This window comes from Corvus moneduloides, chromosome Z, assembly GCF_009650955.1.
Source record: "Corvus moneduloides isolate bCorMon1 chromosome Z, bCorMon1.pri, whole genome shotgun sequence".
NCBI lineage: Eukaryota > Metazoa > Chordata > Aves > Passeriformes > Corvidae > Corvus > Corvus moneduloides.
The window spans coordinates 30,641,407-30,664,272 of NC_045511.1; the positions used below are offsets into that span (position 1 = coordinate 30,641,407).

The 22,866-nt window shown below is 42.2% G+C and overlaps 1 protein-coding gene across 2 annotated transcripts in view; it reads left to right on the top strand.

The window, feature by feature from the left end:
- Positions 1-563: 563 nt before the first annotated feature.
- Positions 564-22,866, top strand: part of LOC116438015 (neuronal acetylcholine receptor subunit alpha-7-like) — a 58,104-nt gene continuing 35,801 nt past the window's right edge. Inside the window, exons 1-2 of one of the 2 annotated variants that reach the window (XM_032096500.1) lie at positions 564-1,056; positions 17,287-17,426. In XM_032096500.1, the coding sequence (XP_031952391.1) occupies positions 978-1,056; positions 17,287-17,426 (219 nt within the window). In that variant the 5' untranslated portion in view covers positions 564-977. Of the gene's footprint in view, positions 1,057-17,286; positions 17,427-22,866 lie in introns of those variants that run through there. The other variant, XM_032096502.1, reaches the window with a different exon arrangement.

The window sequence follows — 22,866 nt, forward strand, 5'->3', positions numbered from 1 at the left end:
GGCAGCGCCTAAATCCCTTCTCCTGCCCGGAGTCACAAGTTGCTGCTGCCCTCTGCGTCAGCCCGGGGTTGTACCCTGCCAAGACAGGAGCCCCAAGAAATTCAACAAGGGGAAGTACAAAGTCCTGTCCCTGCTTGCAGTGAAAGAAAAGTGGGTGAGTGTGCAGAACAGGCAACTGAGAAAAGAAAGACCCAAATGATGAATATCATTTATTCAAGCCTTTGTTTTCCTTGCCTTTCTTTGGCTGGTGAATAAAATTGTGGTAAGGAAGGAGAGTCAGGCTGTGTGCAAAATCCCACAGTGGGCAGCTGGGGAAGAGGGCACTCAGAGCAGCTCCCTGCATCTGGTGTAAGGGATTGCAGGAAGGGGTACATCAAAACCAGGAGATTGGCTATGTTCATCTGTTCAAACTTTTGCACTATTGAATCTCCCCTGCCACCTCTGCTGGGAGAAAAGGCAGGTGTGTGCCACAGGTGCTTGCTGCAAGTTGCCCTGGCAGCTGGGAGAGAGCAGAGGGGAACACAAATTCATTTCGCCTGGAAACAGCTCTAGAGGCACTCGAGTGCAAGCACTGGAAACACTGCAGCCGTGCTGTCTCGAGTTAGGTACAATATGTGGAGATGTGGAAAGCATCTCGGAGGCAGCACACTCCCCCTTCTCGCAGTACACAGACAGCTGTGTGCGAGGATCACTTGCATTTGCTCCTGACCAAGGAAAGGCTTAGCGTGTCTAGCAATGTGAGTCCAAAGGAATGTAACCTGTTCCTTTGTGTTAGGATTTACTGACCAAGCACTGAGCTGATTTGGTTCCTGGGGACTGGAGAAGCACACGAGCAAATGCACTTCTCTCCCCTGGTGGGAAGCTGGTTTGATGCCTTATTACCATAATTGCCAAATCTGTCAGTCATTGCAGGCTGTCTCCAAGACTTCATCCTCTTTCACCCTCTGCTCAGGAAGGAAAGCCAGCTTATTTTGACAATGCTCACAGAAAAGTGCTTGGCATTTGTTTATTCTGCACTGTATCTCCGGTCATCCTTGTTCCTCTCACTATTTAAAGGTAAGCTCATCTGTGTTTGTTCAAGGCTTTGCTTTTTTTGCTGTGGTTTGGTTTTTTTGTTGCTGTTGTTTTGTTTGGTTGGGTTTTTTTCCTAAATGCTAGCTACATCCTACCCCAACTCTTATTTTCGGAAAGACTTGTGTCTGCTTCTATTTTGAACTTCATTAGAGTCCCGTGCTGGTTTAACTGACTTTTGTAATCAGTTAAGTTTGTGGATCTTACAGTGCTGGGCACATTTTTTTAAGAAGGAAGAGGTGTGTAGGTTTGGTTTTGTGGTTTTATTTTTCAATTAAAAGTGGTTAATTTTAACTTCCAGAAATTAATTGAAATGGCTATGTTTCAAAAGAAATATGTTCTCGCTTTCTTTAAAAATTTAACCTTCCCATGGCTTTTTCAGAACAGGAAATTATAACTTCAGGCTGGTCAGAATGACTTTGAGAACTCTGTGGGTGTGTGGGTGAAATGGTGTTCTACACAGAAAAATGAACAGAAGGAAATTCGTAACTGTTTACTTTCTGTGCATCATTTAGGAGAATTAAATGTGTATAAATACATAAATTTACTATTTCTGGTTTGTTTTTATTAAACATACTCTTCATGTGCTTAATAAGAAACAGTCTAGGCAGAGAGGGATATGTAAGTTGGAAACATCTAATAAAAATAGTAATGGGCTTCTGTAATCTAAGGTGTCACCCTGACCGAGCTGTCTTCTGAAGTTTCAGCATGGTGCAAACAAAAATAGGAGCTGTGTGATTATTTCAAAACATGCAGAATTGCAAGCCCGGTAATAAAGTGGTTTTAAGTGAGAATGTTGAAATAGCCACAGTCCTGAAAGATTCAGTGTTCTACACAAAATGTGCTTTTATGGCTCCCTTTCGGCTGAAACATACATGCCTACAGCAACCAAAAATTCTAAAACTGAGTATTCCAAGTGTGAAGGACCATGTCTTGTTTCTCATGGTTTATGTATAACGCAAGACTGTCTTTTTAAAGCAGAGGAAGTGGTCCACCTATTTCAGAAGCGCAGGGGCACAGAAGACTTGGGTATATGTGATGTTGCACTGGACTATTCATGCCACATAGATAATTCCTCATTAATTCATCTGAAACTGGAAAACATCTGGACATTTCATATCCACATTTCATCTGCCTCATGTAGCAATGGTACTGCAGAAAAATGTTTCCCCACCTTGCTAAATTAAGAACCTTGCTATCTTCAAGACATTTCTGTGCTACTTTAGGAGCTGAACTAACAGGCAGGTTATAGCATCCAGTTATAAGATAAGTAATTTTGTGGACATTCCCATTTTGAGAAGTTGTGTGTCATGTAAATCCTGCCTTTTAAATAATGAGTAATCACTAATTCATCAGGGGGGATGCTTAGTTTCTCTCAGCAGCACATGAAGACAAACTGCTTTTATAAATAATTCAGAGGCTTTTTTTGTTAGGTGCTTTTACCAACAGCTTACACTTTTATATGCAACATGCACTTTTGCAGACAACTACCAAAGCAGAATAAAACGAATTTCTGATAAAGTTGGTCTGTAACTGACCTCTGATTTACGGATTTTTTTAACTTTAAAAAAAGAAGGGGGAAAAAATGCCCAGAAAGACCTGGGAATTGACCAGCTGGGGCAGAAGAGAAAAAAATCAAGATGATCTTAGCATGTTATCAGTAGCAGAGTTTTTTAGTCAAGATGATCTTAGCATGTTATCAGTAGCAGAGTTTTTTAACAGTAGCTCCAGATGAACTTCCCCTGGATACCTTATTCACCGACATGGAAGTCACAGCAAATTCAGATCATAACTAACGTCACTCTTGCATAGTGCTGAGTTGTTTCAACATTGTTTATAACAGTTTATCAAGTACCGAAAACTCCTGTAGGGCTGCTTAACAGGAAAGTTGTGACAAAAACTAGGTAAAAACCAAACAAAACAACACATGAAGAGCTCAGGTTTTTTTCCAGTACTTTCCTCAACTGTCTGCTTCAACCTGACTCTACTTGGAATAATTCTAGGAGCCCCAGTAGTCATGTCATTTAAGCTAGGTCATTGCAGCCCTGCTTCTTGAACAACTGGTGATGCACTTTTTGGACATGGGCATTAGGAAAATCAGGAAACTGGTTTTAAACCTTCCTAGATCCCAGGTGAAATCTCTCAGGGTCAGACATCCCTTCCAGGTTGGGGACAATCCTTGAAGGAGTACCCAGAATGTAGAAGGACCCAGTGAGTTTCAGCAGCTACCTAACAACCTTGGGTGGAGGGACTTGAAAACCCTGGTTCAGGGAGTGATTGGAAAGGAGGGATCAGACCCATTTCTTCTCCCTTTTTTTGAGTGTGGTGCAGTCTGAGAGATAAAGTGCAGACAGCCCTGCAAAGACGTTCTGAGAAACATGTTGCAGTGACCACAAAGGCACGTAGCCTCTCTGAGGAGTTACTTTCAGCTCAGGGCACAGGCATCTACAGGGTTTGAACAGCTAGGGAAGTTAAACACACACCTGGCTAGTCTCCAGTCAAACCATGTATTCCAATTTCTGTGCCTTTATATCCTTTTTTATTTCTCAAGTGAGACCATTACAGTGCCCGCATGCCACACAGAGCAGAGTCAGACCTCTCTGTTTCTTTGCTCTGTACAGACTGCCATCAGGGTCATATCTGGCCATATGGCTTTGAAAAGCCCAACAAAGCCAAAGGCAAACTGAGGACAGCGACCTTCTTCTTCAGTCTGGTGGGAATATAAGTGCTCAGCTGTATGAGATAAATCCTGTGGCAGGGGATGCTGCAAGTGAGCTAACCAGCTCAAAGATGTAAATGATGAAGTAATTCAGCCTGACTTGGTGTACTCAGCTGGTCTAAAGCAGCTTTTATTTGGCTCACTCATAATACAGAGTTAGATAGCTGTGCTACACCCATTTCGTGCTTTCTCACACCTTTGCTTATTTCCATGAGCTCTAGTGATCATGTCAGAACACAACTGATGACCTCTAGGAGCAAATCATCACAAATTTCTTGGTTCACTTCCATGCAAGCAGGTGCTGTTTCTGCAACAGCAGAAGCATTGGCAAGACAGCCTTGGAAGGCCAGGTTCTGCTGCCAAGCTATAATTTCTCTAAAGTGATCTAATTAGACTGAGGTGACATGAGTTTAGAGATCTGTGTAGTAGGAAAAACAAAGAATGTTACTTAAATACCTGTATAGGGAGTCTAAACTTCAGGCCTTGGCTGTGTAGGGCTGATGGAACTGCAGTGACGTGTGTTAATCAAACTCATTTACTCCAAAGAGACACAGTTGAACAGATAAAAGGATTCCTGTGCCATAATAGAGTACAGTGTAATGTCATTGGTTGGTGAAGTAGCTCTACTTTTACATCTCATAACTGTTATCACAGTAGAACCAGGTGTGAAAGATAATTTAGAATCTTTCATACCCTTAATTGGAGATCTGAAGGTTGTATTCACCTCAGCTCTCCACATTCTCTATGTTGATGCACTGAATGATACAATTTCAAAGATAACAATACAGCTGAAACATACTTAAAATAGAAAAGGTATGAGCTAGGCCTTAGCTTGTACTGGTAGGTCTTTTCTTCCATATTGATGGCATAAAAAGATGCCACACGTGCAACTTGCAGAGATGGGAAATTGCTGTCAGATCCCTGCCATTCTTTTAATATCTAATAGCGCAGACACCAGGGCTGATCCCTCTGAATGCTGAGAGCATGCTAAGGCATCATGTATGCATGGAGCCAGAGGGAGTCAATGCACTTGTCCATGGCACACGCACATATGCTCCGATCAAGAGTACTAGTGCCACTGATATGTGTCAATACATTTAAGAAAGGCAGGCAGAGTCCTAGGCAACTCCCTATTTCCTCTGAATTACTGTCTGCTACAGTAACTTGCTGTACATGCTTGCTTCTTGAGGCTGACTTTTCAGTTCAATGAACCAGACCTTGTGTTCAGTCACTAATCTTCTATGTGCATTCACTGGCACAGCTCTAAGGCTGATCTGTATTATCATAGGCACAGCTGCGACAGTGGAGCTGGCCCAAGCTCCAGGAAAGTTGGAGGTATTTCTCTGCACATTTGCTGATAGTGATCTGAGCTAAATCTTGTGGTAGCTCTTCTCAAATATCACTGGAAAAAGTGGGAAGATCCAGAAAATGCACCTGGGTTGTGACATCACCAGTGCCTATTGTTATATGCACCTATTGGTATAGCACTCTGCATGTAGGAAGTGATCCAGAAGCAGATACAGTGCATGAGAAAGTAGCACCCATCTGGTCTTTGGGATGATACCAGATGGCACATTGGGAGCCTTCAGCCTTGCTCCAGCTCAGAGGGTTTTCTGATGGTCTCAGAGCAGAAGTTCCCATTCCAGGCAGAGGATTCATTTCCTAAAGACAGCTTCAGAACTCTTTTTCTCTCTGGTTTATTTTCCTAAGGGATATGGAAAAGAACATGAGTTAGTGATGGTGGTAGCATATACAATTTCATTTGTATATGACAAGCAAGGAGGGAGATACAGTCTCTTCAGCTCTAGGGTGTGATTAAAGTAGATCAAAACCCTTTGTATCAGTCCTGACATGGTTGGTTGAAGATGTGTACTATGTAGAGATCCTACATAATCTAATTAAGGAAGAGATCAGATCTGACTGAGACAGGTAGGGCTAGCACTGGCAATCAGTATCACCCTGGGGAATGAGAAAGGTAGACAGGAGTTTATTGCTGTTTTAGAACACACTCCTGAGAAAATACGGCTTGAAGAAAGAATTTTGCTTATCAAATACTTCCTGCATTGAGCAAAACAGCTGATGAGAAGGCTGAGACCAGAATCAGGTGAAGTGTTTGGAAGTAAAAATCTCCCCTGCCAGGGCTTGCAATTAAATCAGTAAATTTCAATGGAAGGAGAACCTGTGGTCATACCTGAGTACTTAGGCATGAAAACAGTGAGGTGCAGGTGTCTCTGTCTTGCCTTGCCATCAATTGGCTTTGCTCAATTAGGAAATCTGTGCTTAATGGAGTGCTGAAACAGATGTCTGAAAACCTTATCACCATTCAGAAATTGGTATTTTCAGCACCATTTCCAGAATGTTGAAGAGAAAGCCATAGTCCTCATTTCTATTCTTACTGCAACATAGATTTGGACAGAAAAATTACTTAGAAGAAAGGCAAGCTTGAGGAGGTCTCATTTCTCACTGAGAGCTCAAAGAGGCTGAAGTCAGTTTGCAGATTGGACTAAGACAGTACACTGTGTTCCCTGAAGCTCAGCTGTGGTTACATGGAAAAGCATCACTGATCACTTAGATCTTCACCATGCCAAGGGAGAAAATTAAGTTGTAAATTGGAAAAGATGTGTCTGTGGCAGCTGAGGTGAGAGAGGGTCTGTCTATACAGATTCATATAGTGGTAGAATAATTTGGCTGGAAGGGACTTCCAGAGGTTGCCCAGGCCAACCCTTCTTCTCTATTGGGTTGCTGTCTGAAGAGTCAAGCTGCAGACATCTCCAAGGACAGTGGTGTCCCCTGTGCAGAGTACCCTTGAGGAAAAAAAGGCTTCCTTAGTACTGTGGGAGTGCTCCATCATGCAGCTTTATCTAACCAGTGCTGTCCTTGTGCACCTCCCAGAAGAGCCTGCCTTCTTCATGATGGAACCCTTCCTCATGGAACCTGAAGGCAGCCAAAAGAACTCCCCCTTGTTTTCTCATCTCCAAGCGGATCAAAGGCATAATATCTCTTTATCTCTAATCTGTCTGCTGTGTTACAGCAGCCTGTTGTCACAGTGGCCTCCACTCCACTCACTCCAAGGGATCAGTGCTGTCGTATGAAAGGCTTCATGACACAGAGCTAACTGCATGTCCTGCAGTGGGCCTCACTGAGCACAGGCTGGCTTTAGAGAATGATGCTGCTTAATGTTCTCATTGCCTCTGAGTCAGTACATTTGGGAAAAACCAAACACAGGAAGTCATATAATGATGCAGATAATACATTACATAATTCTTAGCCATCTTGTGCGGGGTTTTTTTTAAGAGCCTGCAGAAATGATAGAGCAGTCATGGCAATTGATGAAGTGCTTTCCCTTTAATATTGTGTCATTTTAGAAAGGTAGTCAGCAAACTGAAATCCAGCTTGAGAAACTGTAACAATGGGAAGAAGAGATCAAGACTTAAATCAGAAGTTGCTAGGTAGTTTGCAGTTCGCACTGTTTCAGCTGGCAAATAGGCAGAAACACTGAATTGAACCTGTTCATGTTCAGGCTTCACATACAATACATGAAAGGCAACTGGGCAGCTCCAGGAGCTCCAAGAGAAAGATTTACCTTTCTAGAATAACCAAACAACTGTCCTGATGCATACTGTCTGCAGTAGCATTTTGTTCAAGGTCTAAGCCTTCTAATGTAATTTCCGAAGATATTAGGGTCACCAATTATCATTTAAATTTATTGGATTGGTATCTCAGCTCAAGCAGTTCAGCACTCCTGGCACCATCAGATCTACTTAGGTGTTGCCTGATGATGTCAAAGAGGGGGCAGTAGGGTAGGGAAAGGGTAAATCTAAGGGAAACAGGTCTGTGGGTAAGGAGAAGAGACATCTTTCTCCAAAGGAGGCCTCTGTCAAATGGGCAAATGATTTCACCTTTGGGTCAAAATGCTCTAGCAGACTCAGGAAGTCTTTGTTGGGGAATACAAGAGGGCAGCCCAGGCAGCACAGGATCACTTTCTGGATTTCAGGCTCATTCTGGTCTCACTCAGAGACCAAGCATCCCGCATCTGCAGGCATTGCTACTGTATTACAGGATGACAATCATGCTCCCCCTGGACACACAGGGCACCAGTTTTGTTTTAATTTTGTTTTGTCTGCACTGACATAATTCAGGAGCATTAGACTGAAGTTACCAAAGCTTAAAATCAACAGGGTAAAGACAGGACAAAATCAGGCTCCCCAGATCATCATTGTCTAGAAGCACTGAATCAGGGGGATGGGAAGCAGGAGCATTAGTTTGTCAGAAACAATGCATCTAGCTTGGTCAGCATACCAGGGCAGGAAGAAAAGATAAGAGACCTCTGATAAAACCAGGGGGAGTCTCAAACAGATATCCTGCGAACTAGCTCAAACCAGTCTCAAAGGCCAGGGGTACAAAAGAGCATGTGCAGGGGAGAAAGGTGAAAAGTTCAGGATGAGGAAGACTTCCTGACTTCATCAAAAAGACCCTCGGAAGACCCCTACCAAAACCGCCAAACAACACTGCGCAAGCGCAACGCGGATGTAAATGACTTTTGGGTTCATTATAATACGAAGCGAAGCTGGGTGGCGCTAGGTGATGAATATGTATAGGCGTGTTGCGAAACTTAATGAATATGGAACTTGTAACCCGGTAAATACCAAGCTGAATGCAGCTGTCGGCATGCATGATTTTGGAGGAGCGATCCCCCGTGCGTCCCAGCGCTGGAATAAAACATACCTACTTTACTACTTCTTTAGTAGTGGAGTCCTTTCCGCTCTTCAGTACCTCAGTTTCACTGTGGTTCATTTCTGCTCTTAGTCAGGATGAGTGACTCAGCCAACGCAGGTTTGGCTGGCAGGGTGCAGCAGGGAGAGACCAATACTTCATATACCCACTGATCCCAACAAAACCGGGACCTGAGCCATGTATCCAAGGAAAAGACAGTATCATCTAGCGTTCTGAAAACAGATCAAGGCTAACCAACACTCAGCTGTCACTGTAATCTTGTTACCTTTAAAGTCTGGGGAAAAAAAATTTCAAACAAAAAATGAGATGTAGCTTTTAAGCCACTTCATATACATATAAACAAATCTGGACTGAGTCCGCCAAAGCATAGCACATACAGTTTCAAGTGTCCTAAGTCAGACCTCCACAAACCTTGTTTGATTGGTCTCAAGTCCAATTTGCTCAGAGCCAGTCATTTACCTCATCAAGACAGTATTAGAAGCAGCTTTTCTCTTCAATGTGAAATAAATTCAGACTCCTTGGTGAGAATTTTCACACCCGTTCATCCCTTTCTCTTTGAAGACATCGACCATTGAAGCCTCAGACTTCTTTCCCACCTCATCTATAGGTATGTTATGAAAGTTTTCCTTTCCAAGTGAGAAACTGTTTCAGATTTAGGAAAATGGATCTCCATATTTCCCAGTTCACGTACTAAGCACTGAACAAATTAGCAACTATTCAAGGTGCAGTCAAAATTTTCATCAGACTAACCCCCATCCTTTTCAGAGGGCTCTTACACTACGTTTCTCATTATCCAGCATTTGAGTTCTGATATTGTAAAGACAGACTCGGAACTTTCTTTGCATTCCCAGATCCATGCTCACTTTGGACATTTGTGCCTTGACTGTGCCTTGCAGCCAGTGGAGCCTGCACTTTGTTCATGGGCAACAGCTGCGGCTTGAGTGATGCAGGAAAAAGGCAGGAGAAGCCATCTCTAGCCTTGCCTATTGCATCCTCAATTCCTTTGCTGCTTAGATTTGCTATTCAAGTACAGGTGGCCGGCTGGCAAGGCAGAAGTTCAGTTTGGGAAACCAGCCGTCTCTGGGATCATAACCAGCTGATGAGCACTGCAGAAGAAAAAAGGGAAAGAAGCACTGCAACATCTCTGAGCACATCGGGCAGTTCATTTTCACAGTATTATTGTCTGTATCATTTCCACTCCAGCCTGTCCTCTGCATTGCCCAGATAAATTAAACCCTATTACCACTGCTTCATCAGCAACACACTGAGGCAATGGTTTAGAGGCAATATCCCTCCCTCACCTTTGAACCACAAAAAAAGAGAACATGCTTGTGACTAAGGAATAGCTCTTGGAATCTTTGCTCTCTTTGCATCTTGGGACAAAATTATTTATTTTTCTCTTCCTGGGAAGTTAGTATGTCTCAGTACATAAAGTGGAGAAACTAACCAGAAGAAGCCGATTGCTGCTCAGGGGTGGGCTGGGCACAGGTCAGTGGGTGGCAAGCAATTGTATTGTGCATCATTTCTCTTCTTTGGGTTTTATTTCTGTCTCTCTTTTTGTTGTCTCCCTTTTCTTCTTCATCATCATCATCATCATCCTCCTCATTATTATTATTATGTTTCATTAATGTTATTATTGTAATTTTTTTGTAATTCTTCTCTCCATCCCATTGCGGGGGGGGAGATTGTGAGCAAATGACAGCGTGGTACTCAATTGCAGTGTGAGGTTAAACCACAACATCACTGCAGGCTCTATCACTGCTATTATCTGCACTGGGTTTAGGAAAAAAAACTCCTCCTGCCTATTGTTTTCTCAGCCTAAACAGACTTGCCTATCTGTTTCCACAGAAATTATTATTACACATGTTGGTTCACTTACGACTTTCCCAGATCTGCGCTCTCCACATGTGCCTGGCATGGTGTAGAGTGGGCTTTTGATGGGGAGGTGCAGACTGACTTGACCCTTTTCAGAGCCATTTGTGAATGCTGTGCGTATTGCCACGGCTGCCTCATTGATGGCACTTGGAGTGTGAATTTCATAGTGCTTTCCCCAAGAAGGGCTTTTCCTGGGTTAACTGGTTTGAAACATGTAGAGATGAAGGCCTGTGACAAGATGTTCTGCAAGCCAGTGGCAGCAGGGAGTGCAAAGCCCATTCCAGTATGCTGATGACCATATCACTGGTATCTTGCTTTTATGTTATAGTTTTGTTTCTTTCCTTTGCCTTCCTACTACTTCCTTTGCCTTACTACTCCTCTCCACAAATCCCAGGATGGCTGGCAAGAGTCCCCTCTAGACAGCCACAGTGCTCTGTAATGTGCAGCAAGGGGAGTCCCTCTCTTCATCACTGCTCGAATTCCTCCTCCTGTGCTCCCTCTGTGTCTACTATTGTAGTAATAACACTTGCACTGCATAGAGCTAATGTAAACTAGCATTACACTGACAGTACATTTTTGCCTTTACTGGCAAGAGTTAGTTATGTTTCTGACCTGGAGTAATGAGGCAGTTTAGATAACTATGACATATTTGAGAAGTATCCCACTGTTAATACGTTAAAGTGTGTCTCTCTACCTTAAACTCATAACTCAGCCTTTAAAACACCTGCACCAAGCCAGTAAGACCAAAAATATAAGCCCATCCTTTCATTACATAGTTCTAACATGTTGTCATGTACCTAGAGTCTTTAAAAAGAAACCTTTCCTAGGATACCTTTTTAATACCCATCACTGCTGGGAACTCTTTATCTGCTATGAAAGAACAGAAATGACCAGTTTCAGGAATATTAGGTCCTCCTTGCCTAGGAAATCGTGTCATTTCTCACATTCCTCTGGGTATCTGATGAATTTTGTGTTTAAGATGCAGAAACAATCGTCATAGCGAGAGACAAAGATTAGAGTCAAAGATTACCCAGAAGGGAAGTAGATTAAAAAGAGGTTTTAAATGAGGGAAATATTAAAATACACAACACATAAATACACACACACACACAGACACACACAGGGTGGAGATAGCTGATGTGATTCCATTGTTTCTTATGTGAATCCTCTTCCCTGAAGGCATGATGGCATGCATTTTAAAGGGCATTGAAAGGAATAATGCATTTGCAGCCACAGATAAAAGTAACAATGCTGCACGTAAGAACAAAAGTAGATGGGACACATCTGTGTCTCTGGGGATTAAGTGACATATGGCAGTGACATGCTTTACATTCTTAAAAATCTGCAAAATATTCAAAATAAGTTGTTTTTGTAGCTTCCAAATCATTAGACTATGCCTCATTTTCTAAGTGCTCTTGCCATTGCAGTTCTTTATGCGAATGAAATTGTCTGTGAAACAACTTGCTTTTTTCCTTACACATCTCATGTTACTTCCCTCATAATTCATTATTGGATATTGTGTCTGTGTGTGTGTATGTCTTCCTGTGATCATTCTATTTGGATTTTGAAAGCAATAGCTAAAAATCCCTACAGAAGTACAGTGATAAACTAAAAAGAAAATAAATAATAGAAGAGGAGCAGTGGCAGAGGAGTCTGAAGGTTTTAGGCAAACAGTTTAAAGTTCTAGGATTTAGCTCTGATAACAGTAGTTTGTAATGGATTTTTCCTCTGTAAATATTCCAGTTATAACAAAGTTAAATACAATCATTACACAACTAAACTTAACAATACCTCACAGTATAATGGCACTATTGTGTTTGGGTTTTTTTAAACGCCAGAACTTCACTCATTTTCTTTTATGAAACAGTAAAACAAACAAATAAACCTAAACAAAAGGTACATGTCAAAGTAACAGTACAGGGAGAAAAAAGTGATATAGATATGGTGAAATACCTGCAGAAGGTACAAGGGGAGTAAATAAATGTCACAACCACAGTATCTGCAGTTTGAGACCTTTTATGAAGTATTCAAAAATACTTCATAAAAATACTTTCCAATATATTGGAAAAATATATAAAAGCAACAATGTGATGGACCAGAAGTATGCTGTTGATTGTATCTTATCATATACTTTAAAAAGATTATATATGAAGATGATTCTAGGAACTGTCTTCAAAAACAAGAACAAAACTGAGACATCTTCTAATTCAGAGGGAAGTTAGAGTGCATATATGTTAGTATAAAGTGATATGGAAAGAATATGGTATTTTGTCTGGAAACCACTTCAGGTACCAATAATCTTGTATGAATAAAATTCTAACTTGTGTATCCAGCTCAGGTCTCTGTATAAAGAAATGAGCAATGGCTAGAAAACAGCTAGCAGCTGCCCCCCTCAAAAAGTTGAGAGATCATGAAAACAAAACCAGGGAGCAGCACCATGAAACAGAAGTGGAATGGTTGATAATGCAGGTACCATTGCTGAAAAACTAGTGGAAATTCATGGTCTGCTACCTATCATCTTGTTAATGTTTCATTATTCTTTACTGTGCACAGCAAGCCAGAATGTGTCTCACACCAGGATTCTCAGTTAAGAAGCTGACCACTTTGTGAACAGACCCGGGGAACTGGAAGGGCTGGACTCTTGCCTTATAGCATGGGGACCTTGGCGTGCAAAGCAGAGCAGGAAAATCAACCAGCCAAGACCAGACATGGCAGCACAGCTCCTAGAAAGGAGAGGGCATCTGTCCTTCCTGGGGATGCCATATGGATAATCTGGCCAGACCTAGCTGCAGGTTCCCTTGCTGTGCAATTCTCAGCAATTACATCCTGGAAAGAAAGATGAAACGCAACTGTAGCATGTATTCTCAAAAGATTGGTAGCACTTTATAGGTCATGTCATTCAATCAATGGGACTCTTGCAGCCGTCTTTGCACATGCAGAAGCACGGAGGGAATTCAGAGAGGTGTTTAAAAGTTTAATGTAGTCCATGACTACTAAAGTAACTGCTTTCCACAGAGCTCTTCATAAAACCATCAGGGGATTGGTTGCGTTGTGCCTCCCAATCGTCTGCAAACTCCAGGAGCAGTTTAGGGAACATTTTCAGATTATCCAAGAATAAATCCTGAGGAACAATCCAGTGCTTGGTCTAGTAATTCCATGTCTCCTTTCCACTGATAAGCCCCGGCACTGGATCCAGCACTCCAGGTGTGTATCACCAGTGCTGAGCAGAGAGGAAGGATCACCTCTCTTGAACTACTTGTGTGGCTCTTCCTGTTGCAGCTCAGGATGCTAGTGACCTTTGCTACAAGGGTGCATTGCTGGCGTATAGTCAACTTGGTACCTGTAAGGTTCCTTGGGGCTTTCCTGCTAACCTGCTCACCAGCCAGCAAGCCCCCAGCCTGGTACCTGGGATTACTCCTCCGGTGCAGAACAACTTCAGACTTTATTTCAGTGAACTTCATGAGGTTCCTGTCAGGCATTTTTCCAGTTTTTTAAGGTCCATCTGAGTGGCAGAAAACCATGTGCTGTATCATCCATTCCTCCCAGTTTTGTACCATCTGAAAACTTGCTAAGGGTGCTCTCTGTCACATCATTCATAACCATGTTAAATAGCATTGTCCCCAGTATCCATCTCTGAAGTACCACTGGCTGGCCTTCCGCTGAACTTTTTGCTGCTGGCTACAACCCTCTGAGCCTGACAGTTCAGCCACTTTTCTGTCCACTTCACTGTTCACTTATCTTGCCTATAAGGCATAGACAAATGTCTGTGAGAATTTCTCAGAGATGGTGTCAAAAGTCTTGCTAAACTTGAGGTACACACCATACACTGCTCTTCCCTCAAATTTTAATGAGTTTGTATGTTTTCCTACTGCTTCAAAGATATTTCAGAAATAAGGTAGACACTATCAGAGGCAGTGGGTCATAAAAACTCTCAGATCCTTTACCTACAAAATATCATGCCCTTTGCCAGTTACTTTTACTTACCAGTAATATACATAGGCAAGTAAGTCTGGCACTGGTTTTTGGAGACTGACTTGGCAGTTTTAAATATTGACATGCGTCATCTAACCTAGTTGAAAAGATGAGGTAGTCCCACTGCTTTTGGTTAAACTTCTGTGACTGAGGAGTAGTCAGTGATAAAGCTTATTCTACCACGTACTCCTGAGAGATTCAGGCTTCTCCACTGCCAGCAAGCACTCCATTTAGCACACAGAGTTGTAGTGTCACAGTGCATTAGCACAAACATTGTAGGGGAAAAAAGCAGAAATCTTTCTGGAGTATGAAACATTAAGTATTTGAAAATTACAATTTAAAGAAGAAGTCTGTGAACATACAAGTCAGACTAGACATCCACCTCAGTTCCCTTCTCCAAAGCAGCTGTAGCAGAGCAATGGCAGTGTGATTAGGCTAGCCAGCTCTTTGTGGTACCAACAGCTGCTATGGCTATTTGCCAGGACACCCCAAGGCTCCATCGCTTCTGAATCCATGTCATTTTGTAAGCAAAACCATGCAGGACACAAATATGTGGTCACCAATGCCAGCTCGGCAGACTAAGAATAGATCAGCTGCAACTATGTTAACAATTTCGAATACAAGAGATTGCAAAGTATTAGGATCACATTACAGAGGAGAGAGTGGAAGAAAGGATGGAAAACTAGGTGCAGTTCTGGGCTACTTCACCTCACAAAATTTAACAGGGAAAGGGGCTTGGCTTCAGCATGGATGAAGCACACAGTGCAAAGACAGCTTTCCAAAGAGTTATGCTCAGATTTCTGCAAGTCAGACCTCCCTTGGGGGCCCGCTTCAATGCACCATGCAGCCACCCAGTTGGGTCCAGAGACCAGTGAAGGACACTTTTCCCTTGTAAAAGCTGAGGCAGCCAGTTTAAAAGAAAGGTTAAAGACAAGTATTACATAAGTCCTCGAGATGAGAGCAATAGTTCAGGAAGTCATTTTTTCCCTAAAGCACAGGAACATGGGTGGGTAGGTGAGTGAAAGGACAGCAAATACACTCCCAACACAGAGCCTCTTTCCACAGTAAAATGTGTGGTGATTTTCACGGGTTTCCTTTCCACACAAGACTTTTATAATGCAGTCTGGGCCTGCTGAGGCACTGGAAAGGCCATAACAGAGGACAAATCACTGCTTAAATAAGCAGGGAAGCTTACTTAAGATGGTGAAAGAGAGATCCTGTGGTCAGAGCTTTTTGCCATTGGTGAAAACATAGCATCCAATACTGAGGTGTCAGCAAGGGGTATTGAAGGAATGCTTACAGCATCTGCTCCTCTGGGTGCCTATGATCATGTAGAGTATTACACAAGCAGAGAGAGGCCCCATGAAATTGATGTGTTGGTGTAATTTACCAAGTGAATCAAAATACTCTTATTTCTTGTTTACCAGGCACTGCCATGCTAGAAAGTCACAAAGCTCCCTTGAGTATCAGCAAAAATGAAGAGAACACAAGTTAAACAGACCTGTGAAGGGTTTATAAACTTAATTTATTATTAGTTTTAAAAGGCTTGTCTGCTTTGTTGTAGGGCAACTTTTCTCAGTCTTGAAGGGTTTGCTAAGCACAGTAAGAGACTGGGAAGGCCGAATGGGTTGTTATATTTTGTTTGCACTGTCAAGAAAATATTCATCACAACTTCTGTGAGAGAAGTTTTGGTCTCAATGTGCAGAGCTCTAATCAAGTGGTAAAAAACCATCACACACAGAGACTGGGAGCTGCAGTGGATGAAAAATGCTTCAGTCCAAAGTAATAATGATTTAGAGTGCAGATTCTCTGCCAGGAATTGAATTTACACAGTTCAGAGAATACACACCCATGCTGACAGGACTGGTTTGACCTCAGGGAACCTGCAGTCCATGACCCTTACTCTCTTAGGTGCAGCTCTTAAGTAGAACTCAGTCTGCCACTAGTCACAGCACCAAGATCTACACAGTTTTGGGGGAACCAGGGTTCTGAGCAGTGTATCCCAGCAAACTGCTTGCTTTGCTGAGGGAAGTTAACCAAACCTTCACCATTTACAGTTGTCATGGCAAGGAAGCCTGGTCATGCAGGTTAGATGGATGCTCTCTACACCCACCCCAAAGTTGGGAACTAGGGCATCTTGGAAATTAGGCATAGACTGAAATTCTGCTTATCTTTAACATGCTCAGTTGTTTGCATGACGGCTTCATGTGGAGTCTGTTCCCAGTGGAAACTGAGTTAAGCATGTATTACCAGAAATTCAATATCACTGTAACAGCTGTCAGATACTCTAGCCTTCATACCACCACCTCAGTAGGTGTTAACAAAGTGTGCTGCCATCAGAATGAAAAAAGTCAAGGGAAGTAACCCAAAGCCTGGAAAGACTGCTACACAAAACTGAAGAGGATATGAAGAAGGGTTGTTAGTATTTCTTGAGCATAGAAAAAAGCTTGATACATCAGCTGTAAGACATAAGGATACCTGTTACCAATACTCAGTAAAAGCACAGTTTGTCTATGTAATACCAGTGCTGGCTCACAGTAGCCAGTCTCTAGGAAATAAGAACAAGCAAATGAAAGAACTGTGACTGCTTTCCAGGAAGCTGGTGGTTTTGCAGCCACAACTCTACTGACCATCAGCAAGAGGAACTCCAAGAAATGGGAACATTCAGTCAGAGCCCCAAATTTTGTTCAGTAGTTTCTGAATGTTAGTAATGAATAAGAGTGTTAGTTGGTTGTGGGGTTTTTTTAATAATGCAGAAAAGCTGTGTCTGTCACATTAATGTGCAGAATTTGGGTGATATTTTTGGGAACTGCTTTCTAATTACAAACCTAATAAGAGGGGTTTTTCAACAAAACAGACAAGCAATGGTCACAGTGTGACCAGCTCGAATGACAGACACCTTTCTTTTGCTCTAGTCTCTCAGCAGGGTGAAAGCCAGAGACGCTTGTACAGAGAGCTGCTGAGGAACTACAATCGTCTGGAACGACCTGTAGTGAATGACTCCCAACCACTCATAGTCGAGCTCCAGCTTTCCTTGCTGCAGATAATTGACGTGGTAAGTTACTTGCCCTTCTCTGTGGCACCCATTCAGCATAACAAATCTGATCTCTCATCTAGGAGACATACTTTTGCTCTTTATCAGGCTGTCAGAAAGGAAGGCTGGCTGTCTTTTGCTAAGCATCCTCCCTAAATGCTGGAGTATGTGCTTTGACACTTTAGAGGAGTGAATATCCTCCTAAAAGCACAGCCATTTCTGACACAATTTGAGCTGCAAGGAGATTAATTATGTATATTTTGTCCATTTGTTTTAAACAGAAAAAGGAATTCAATCAATTAGAAGCTATGTGTTACTACAAATTATTAATGATACTTTCTTCTCAGGGCTGTGTGGGATGCAGTAACTCAAGACCATGTGCAGCATTCAAAGCTACTATCACTGCACTTACACTTTTTCATTAGATATTATAATGGCATTAGCCTCTTCTCCCATCATATTTTTACCATGCACTGCAGCGGAATGAGTCTGCCCTGAAATGAGCTTAGAAATACGTAAAAGCAAAACCTGGAGGCACAGCCCTCTAATTGTCTTGACTACAACATGCTTTTACAGAATTGGAGATTTGACCCATGGAAAATTTTAACATAATAATCCAAATCCTTTTTTTCATCATGAAGAGGATTCTGTATGATAAACTGTGATATATATAGACAGGATTTCTTTCATCTATATGAGAAAAATGAGCCAGGAGAACAATTTTGACCATCTTCACCCTGTCAGCAGAGCAAACAGGCTCTTGTAAACTAGTGCTCTTATCTTCATCCTGCCTTTTCCATAAACAGTGTTTGGGGCTGGTTTCTGATCCCCTGTCACTGTTATGGGGGGAATGAGGAATAGAGAGAGAGATGTGGAAAAATTTGTGCAGTTGCAAAGTAAATTAACAGAAGCCTCAAATATTTAAACTTTTTAAAGCTCTCACAGTCTTTCTGAAAATGTGTGGTACACCAGGTGCTCTCCCTGGAGAGGTAAGCAGGACCCTGAAGGTGTAGCCCCCCAGCATCCCAACATGCAAATGGCAGGTCCAGTCAGCTGTGGTATTCCTGGAGGCAGGCAGCAGCCACCCAGATAGGGTAAGCATCTTTCTGTTTTGAAATGTTACCAACTGCATCGAACTGGAAGAGAGAAGAAATCAGTACTGTGAACCAGTCCTCTACATGAATGGAAGAGCAAAGATTTCCTGCAGCTAATTTCAAGTAAATTTCAGCAAGCAGTTCTAGGTTTAGCAGAGGTGTCTCAGCTCCAAAGATCTTCCTTCAGCCCTTCTTTTTCTGTGGCATTTTCTTTCAACCTAATTTGAAGGTTGCAGGTACTAAAGGGGACTCTTCAGCCATAGGGCTGTGACTGTACATTTTCAAAGCCCGGAGTTACATAAAACCATTTTTCACCTGTGTTTCACATTCACATATGAAACCCAACCTGTAAGGAAATTGGCATTTTTTAAAAAGCACTTTATCTACATTATGTCAATGTCCCTTACAAGAAGTTTAGTTCCACTGTTCCTTTTTGTTTGTCCACAATAGGAAGTAGGTATGCTAAATGTTCATACCTATCAGAAATGAAGGTTTTCTTCCCTACATCTCTGCACCCAATACAGATGCTAGATGTTAATCAGTTTTAATCAGAATTAATGACCTGTCCTAGGCTTGTGGTCTTGCAAACTGCACTCAAGGTGTTTTAAAAAACATCCGGTGTCACCTGATATGTTGTGAAAACGTGCCTGTCTCCTCAATGGAGGACAGAAAATCACTTGGCAGGCAAGTCTCTATAGTAAAAAGGTCATTGTAGCATCAACAAGTAAACCAACCAGCCTGACAATGCACAAAACACTGATCCCCGGGTCTTTAAATCAGGAATCAGTGCAGAAATATGCCAGCAACAAGCACTGTACTTGTGAGCCCCTCATCCTCCATTGCTGGCTGGACAGACAGCAGCATTTGTTTGCCCCAGCTGCTGAAGTAAATGTCTGTTTCAAAGGAGGCTCGTTACAGCCACACTGATGTAAAGAAAAGCAGTCAAGCTAAAAGGAGATAACCTTTATCAGCTGAGACATTGTGAGGCGAACCAAGTGGCCATCTCTGTTCACTCAGATGGGAGTCTGGGGGTGAGTTGACTCTGCCTCCTCAGCTGCCCTGCCTGGCAGAAGACAGAGCAGCTGGTGCACAGCTTTCACTTGGGGAAGACATTAGACAGTATCACAGTCTTGGCAATAGTGTATGCATTAACAAAGTGAAAAGTTGCTCTTTCTGAGGACTTGTGTGTCCAGCGTGGTCTGTTACCGTAAAAGTGCAGGGTGCTAGGCAGGGTCCCAGCATGAGGGCACCTCTTACACCATGCTCCCTGGGGAGGAAACAAGCATTCCATGCTCAGTGAAGTGTCATGTGCCAAGGCATACTACAGCATTGCTGGACTCAATGAGATGCTTCGCAAGCAGTCACTGCAATGGGCATGAGACAGCGGACTGTGTTCTGGTTTCCTCGCAGGAGAAAACAATGTGAAGAAGATGAAAACAAATCTCCTTGTTGCATGGGAATGAGAAGGGGTTTGCCACTGATCCTCAAAAAAACTTGTGCCTTACCCATGCCAAAACCTGGTATCACATCTAAAGCACTTCTATCTGGGACAGGTTCCATGACGTACCTCCATACGTCTATTTTATACACATACTGTATTAAAATGTAATTAATCTTAAATTCATCTTCTGCGGACAGCCTGCTGAGAACAGCATTGGTGCCAATCTAGTTGCACTCTGCTACATAGAGAGAAAAGACTGCTCTGAGATCACTGTGGTTTTCCAAGCAGTACTACAAGTAACTACTTAAAAATTTCACCTCCTCTTCTTACAACCATTCAAAGAAAATGTCAAAGCATGACTGCTTTGGATTAGGTTTTCTGCTTCTACTTGCATGTATTTGCCTACACAGGGTATGTATGGTTTTTAGCATTCAAAGACAGCCATCATACTCAAAGCTGAGAAGAACATGTTCTCTTCTTGTCACAGCTGTGGTAGACAAATGCAAATGAAGGACTTTAGGGTTCGGACTTTTCCCCAAAATTATATTAATTCATAACTACAGCCATGACAGGCCCATTACATTCAGGAAACAAATGAGCAGAAAGAGACAGTTACAGCCCCTGTTTAACAGCAGGGTTCAGTTCAGTTTGCCTTGTCCTCTGTGTGTAAGGACAACTTCATGCTGAGCTGACTCATGTGTATGCCATTTTTGAGGGTCACTTTTGCTTGGAGCCTGACCCCCAGGCACTCCCTGTGCATCAGAAGGGCACTGGCTGGTGATCTCTCCCACAGAGCACTGTCAGGCACTGCCAAGCCCTGCCAACCCAAGCAAGGGTAGACATCCAAGAGTACCTGGAACAAAAATTCTCATTTTGACTAAGAGTGCAGTCAGTTGGTGAGGCTAGTGTAATTAAGAAATGGGGCATGACATTTTCGGCAGCACAGGAAATGCAAGCATTCTCCATTGGCACCATGTAAAAGGAACCTGCTACGTGGAAACTATTTGTCATCACGAGTGATGGTTTTCATTGCTCCTGTTGGCATTTGCAGGAGACCTTATCTGAAGGGGTGTATACGTGGTTCCATTGTTAAGTTATTAACAAAAAATACAGCTGTTGAGGTCCCTGCATATGGTGGAGTCCTGTAGTACTTTTCTCATTCATGTTCAGCCTTCCAGCTGCCAATGTCAGAGGTCATAATGACAAAAATGGGACTGAAGTGATGAGTGGGAAACCACGTCTAACAATCCATGAATCATTTTGCACTTCCGGAAGCCAAAAAATACATCATTTTCCTGTATTTTGGGCTGCAAACCCAAAACAAATGCTGTATCTGGAAAAATTTATTACAGACTGTTTTGATTCAATTGCACAGTGTGTAAAATGATTGTACATCCTAGGGACTGCAGGATTATCCCAAACCTAATCACATGCTTGCAAACAATCTCACTTTAAAACTGCAGATGTTGTTGCTACATTGTTGCTCCACATTTTTGGAAACCAGCAAGACAAGGTAATGTAATAGTTTAGTAGGACAACAAAAACAAAGACTCTGGGTTTTTTTCCTGAAAACTGGATCTGTGCCTTGCTGTTCACAGAAAACAAGGGAAAAGATCCTCACATACTTTCACCGAGCACTCAGGTGCAGTTGCTATAAGCAGCATACTAGCTTAGCAGCACAGATATTTTTGCCTTATGTACCCAGAACTTACCAAAATGTTGGATTCAAACTTAAGCTTCCACTGGTTTCCCCTAAATCAGAGACTACAGCCCTGAAAGGAGTTCGGGTTTTTTGTTATTTTGGGTTGGTTTGTGAGGTTTTTTTTAAGAGTGCTTGGTAAGAGAACAACTTCTAAATGCAGGCATCTGTTGACATTGAAGCTGCCTTCACCTGCCTGCTCATTTCTCAGGTGATCTACTGATCAAATAATAGGACTGTTGAACTCAGTCCTCAGGAGCTCAGACCTCTTTGCTGGGGAGCTCTCTATCTGAGTGAGAGTTGCCAAAGCTAGAGGCTGCCTGTCAGTATACTGTGCCAGAAGTTAAAGTTGAGAAGGCAGGACGCAAGGCTATGCCTGGCCCTGGGGTGCATCCTGTCCTCCTACTGTTGGCTTTTTCATAAAATCTTTGTCAGATCTGAATGCCTTTAGCAGTTGATATCCTTGGTTTTAAATTATTTTGTTTCATAAGCTTTCTAGGGCTGCTTCTTCAGATGTATTGAAAGGCCAGAAAGTTCAAGGTTTATTTTCTAGCTCTAATTCACCTCTTCCTTCTTAAACTGACCTTATAGCTTCTAGGTCATCCGCTCCCACCTTTCATTCCAGCACCATCAAACATACAAAAATCAATGCTGGATGTTATGTAGTAAACCCAGAACAACAGACAAGTAATTCAAAGAAACAAATAAAAATATGCTGTGCATATAAGCACCTATTCATTTGTTATTCCCAATATAGTATCAGTATTTAATGGATTAAACCATAATCCCTGTAGTACATCCCGTACAAATCTTTTACAGATAGATATCTTTAACAATGTAAGCTTGACCATTCAACTGACTCTTTCAGGCCTTCTAGATTAAAGTATCTTTTTTTTTTCCCTTTCCTAATAATGCCTTTGCATTTATTTATGGGCTTCCTGCATAGCTTTTGTGAGCGATGTTTAACTCTGTTTCTCCTTGAAAGACCTCCTCTACCAAACCATGTATACTTCCGCAAAGTTTTTTTTCACTCTCATCTTGCAAGAGCAGTGAGACTGATGCAAAATGGTGCAACTGAGAAGAAAAACAGACTGGACACCATTATAAAAGCTGAAAATCAGTAATTAGTGATCATGAATAGTAGTCATTAAAATTCCAGACAGAAAAATTGCAGAAAGGGTTCTAGACCAACAGATTCATTAGAGTTAAATCCCAAAATCTCTCTCC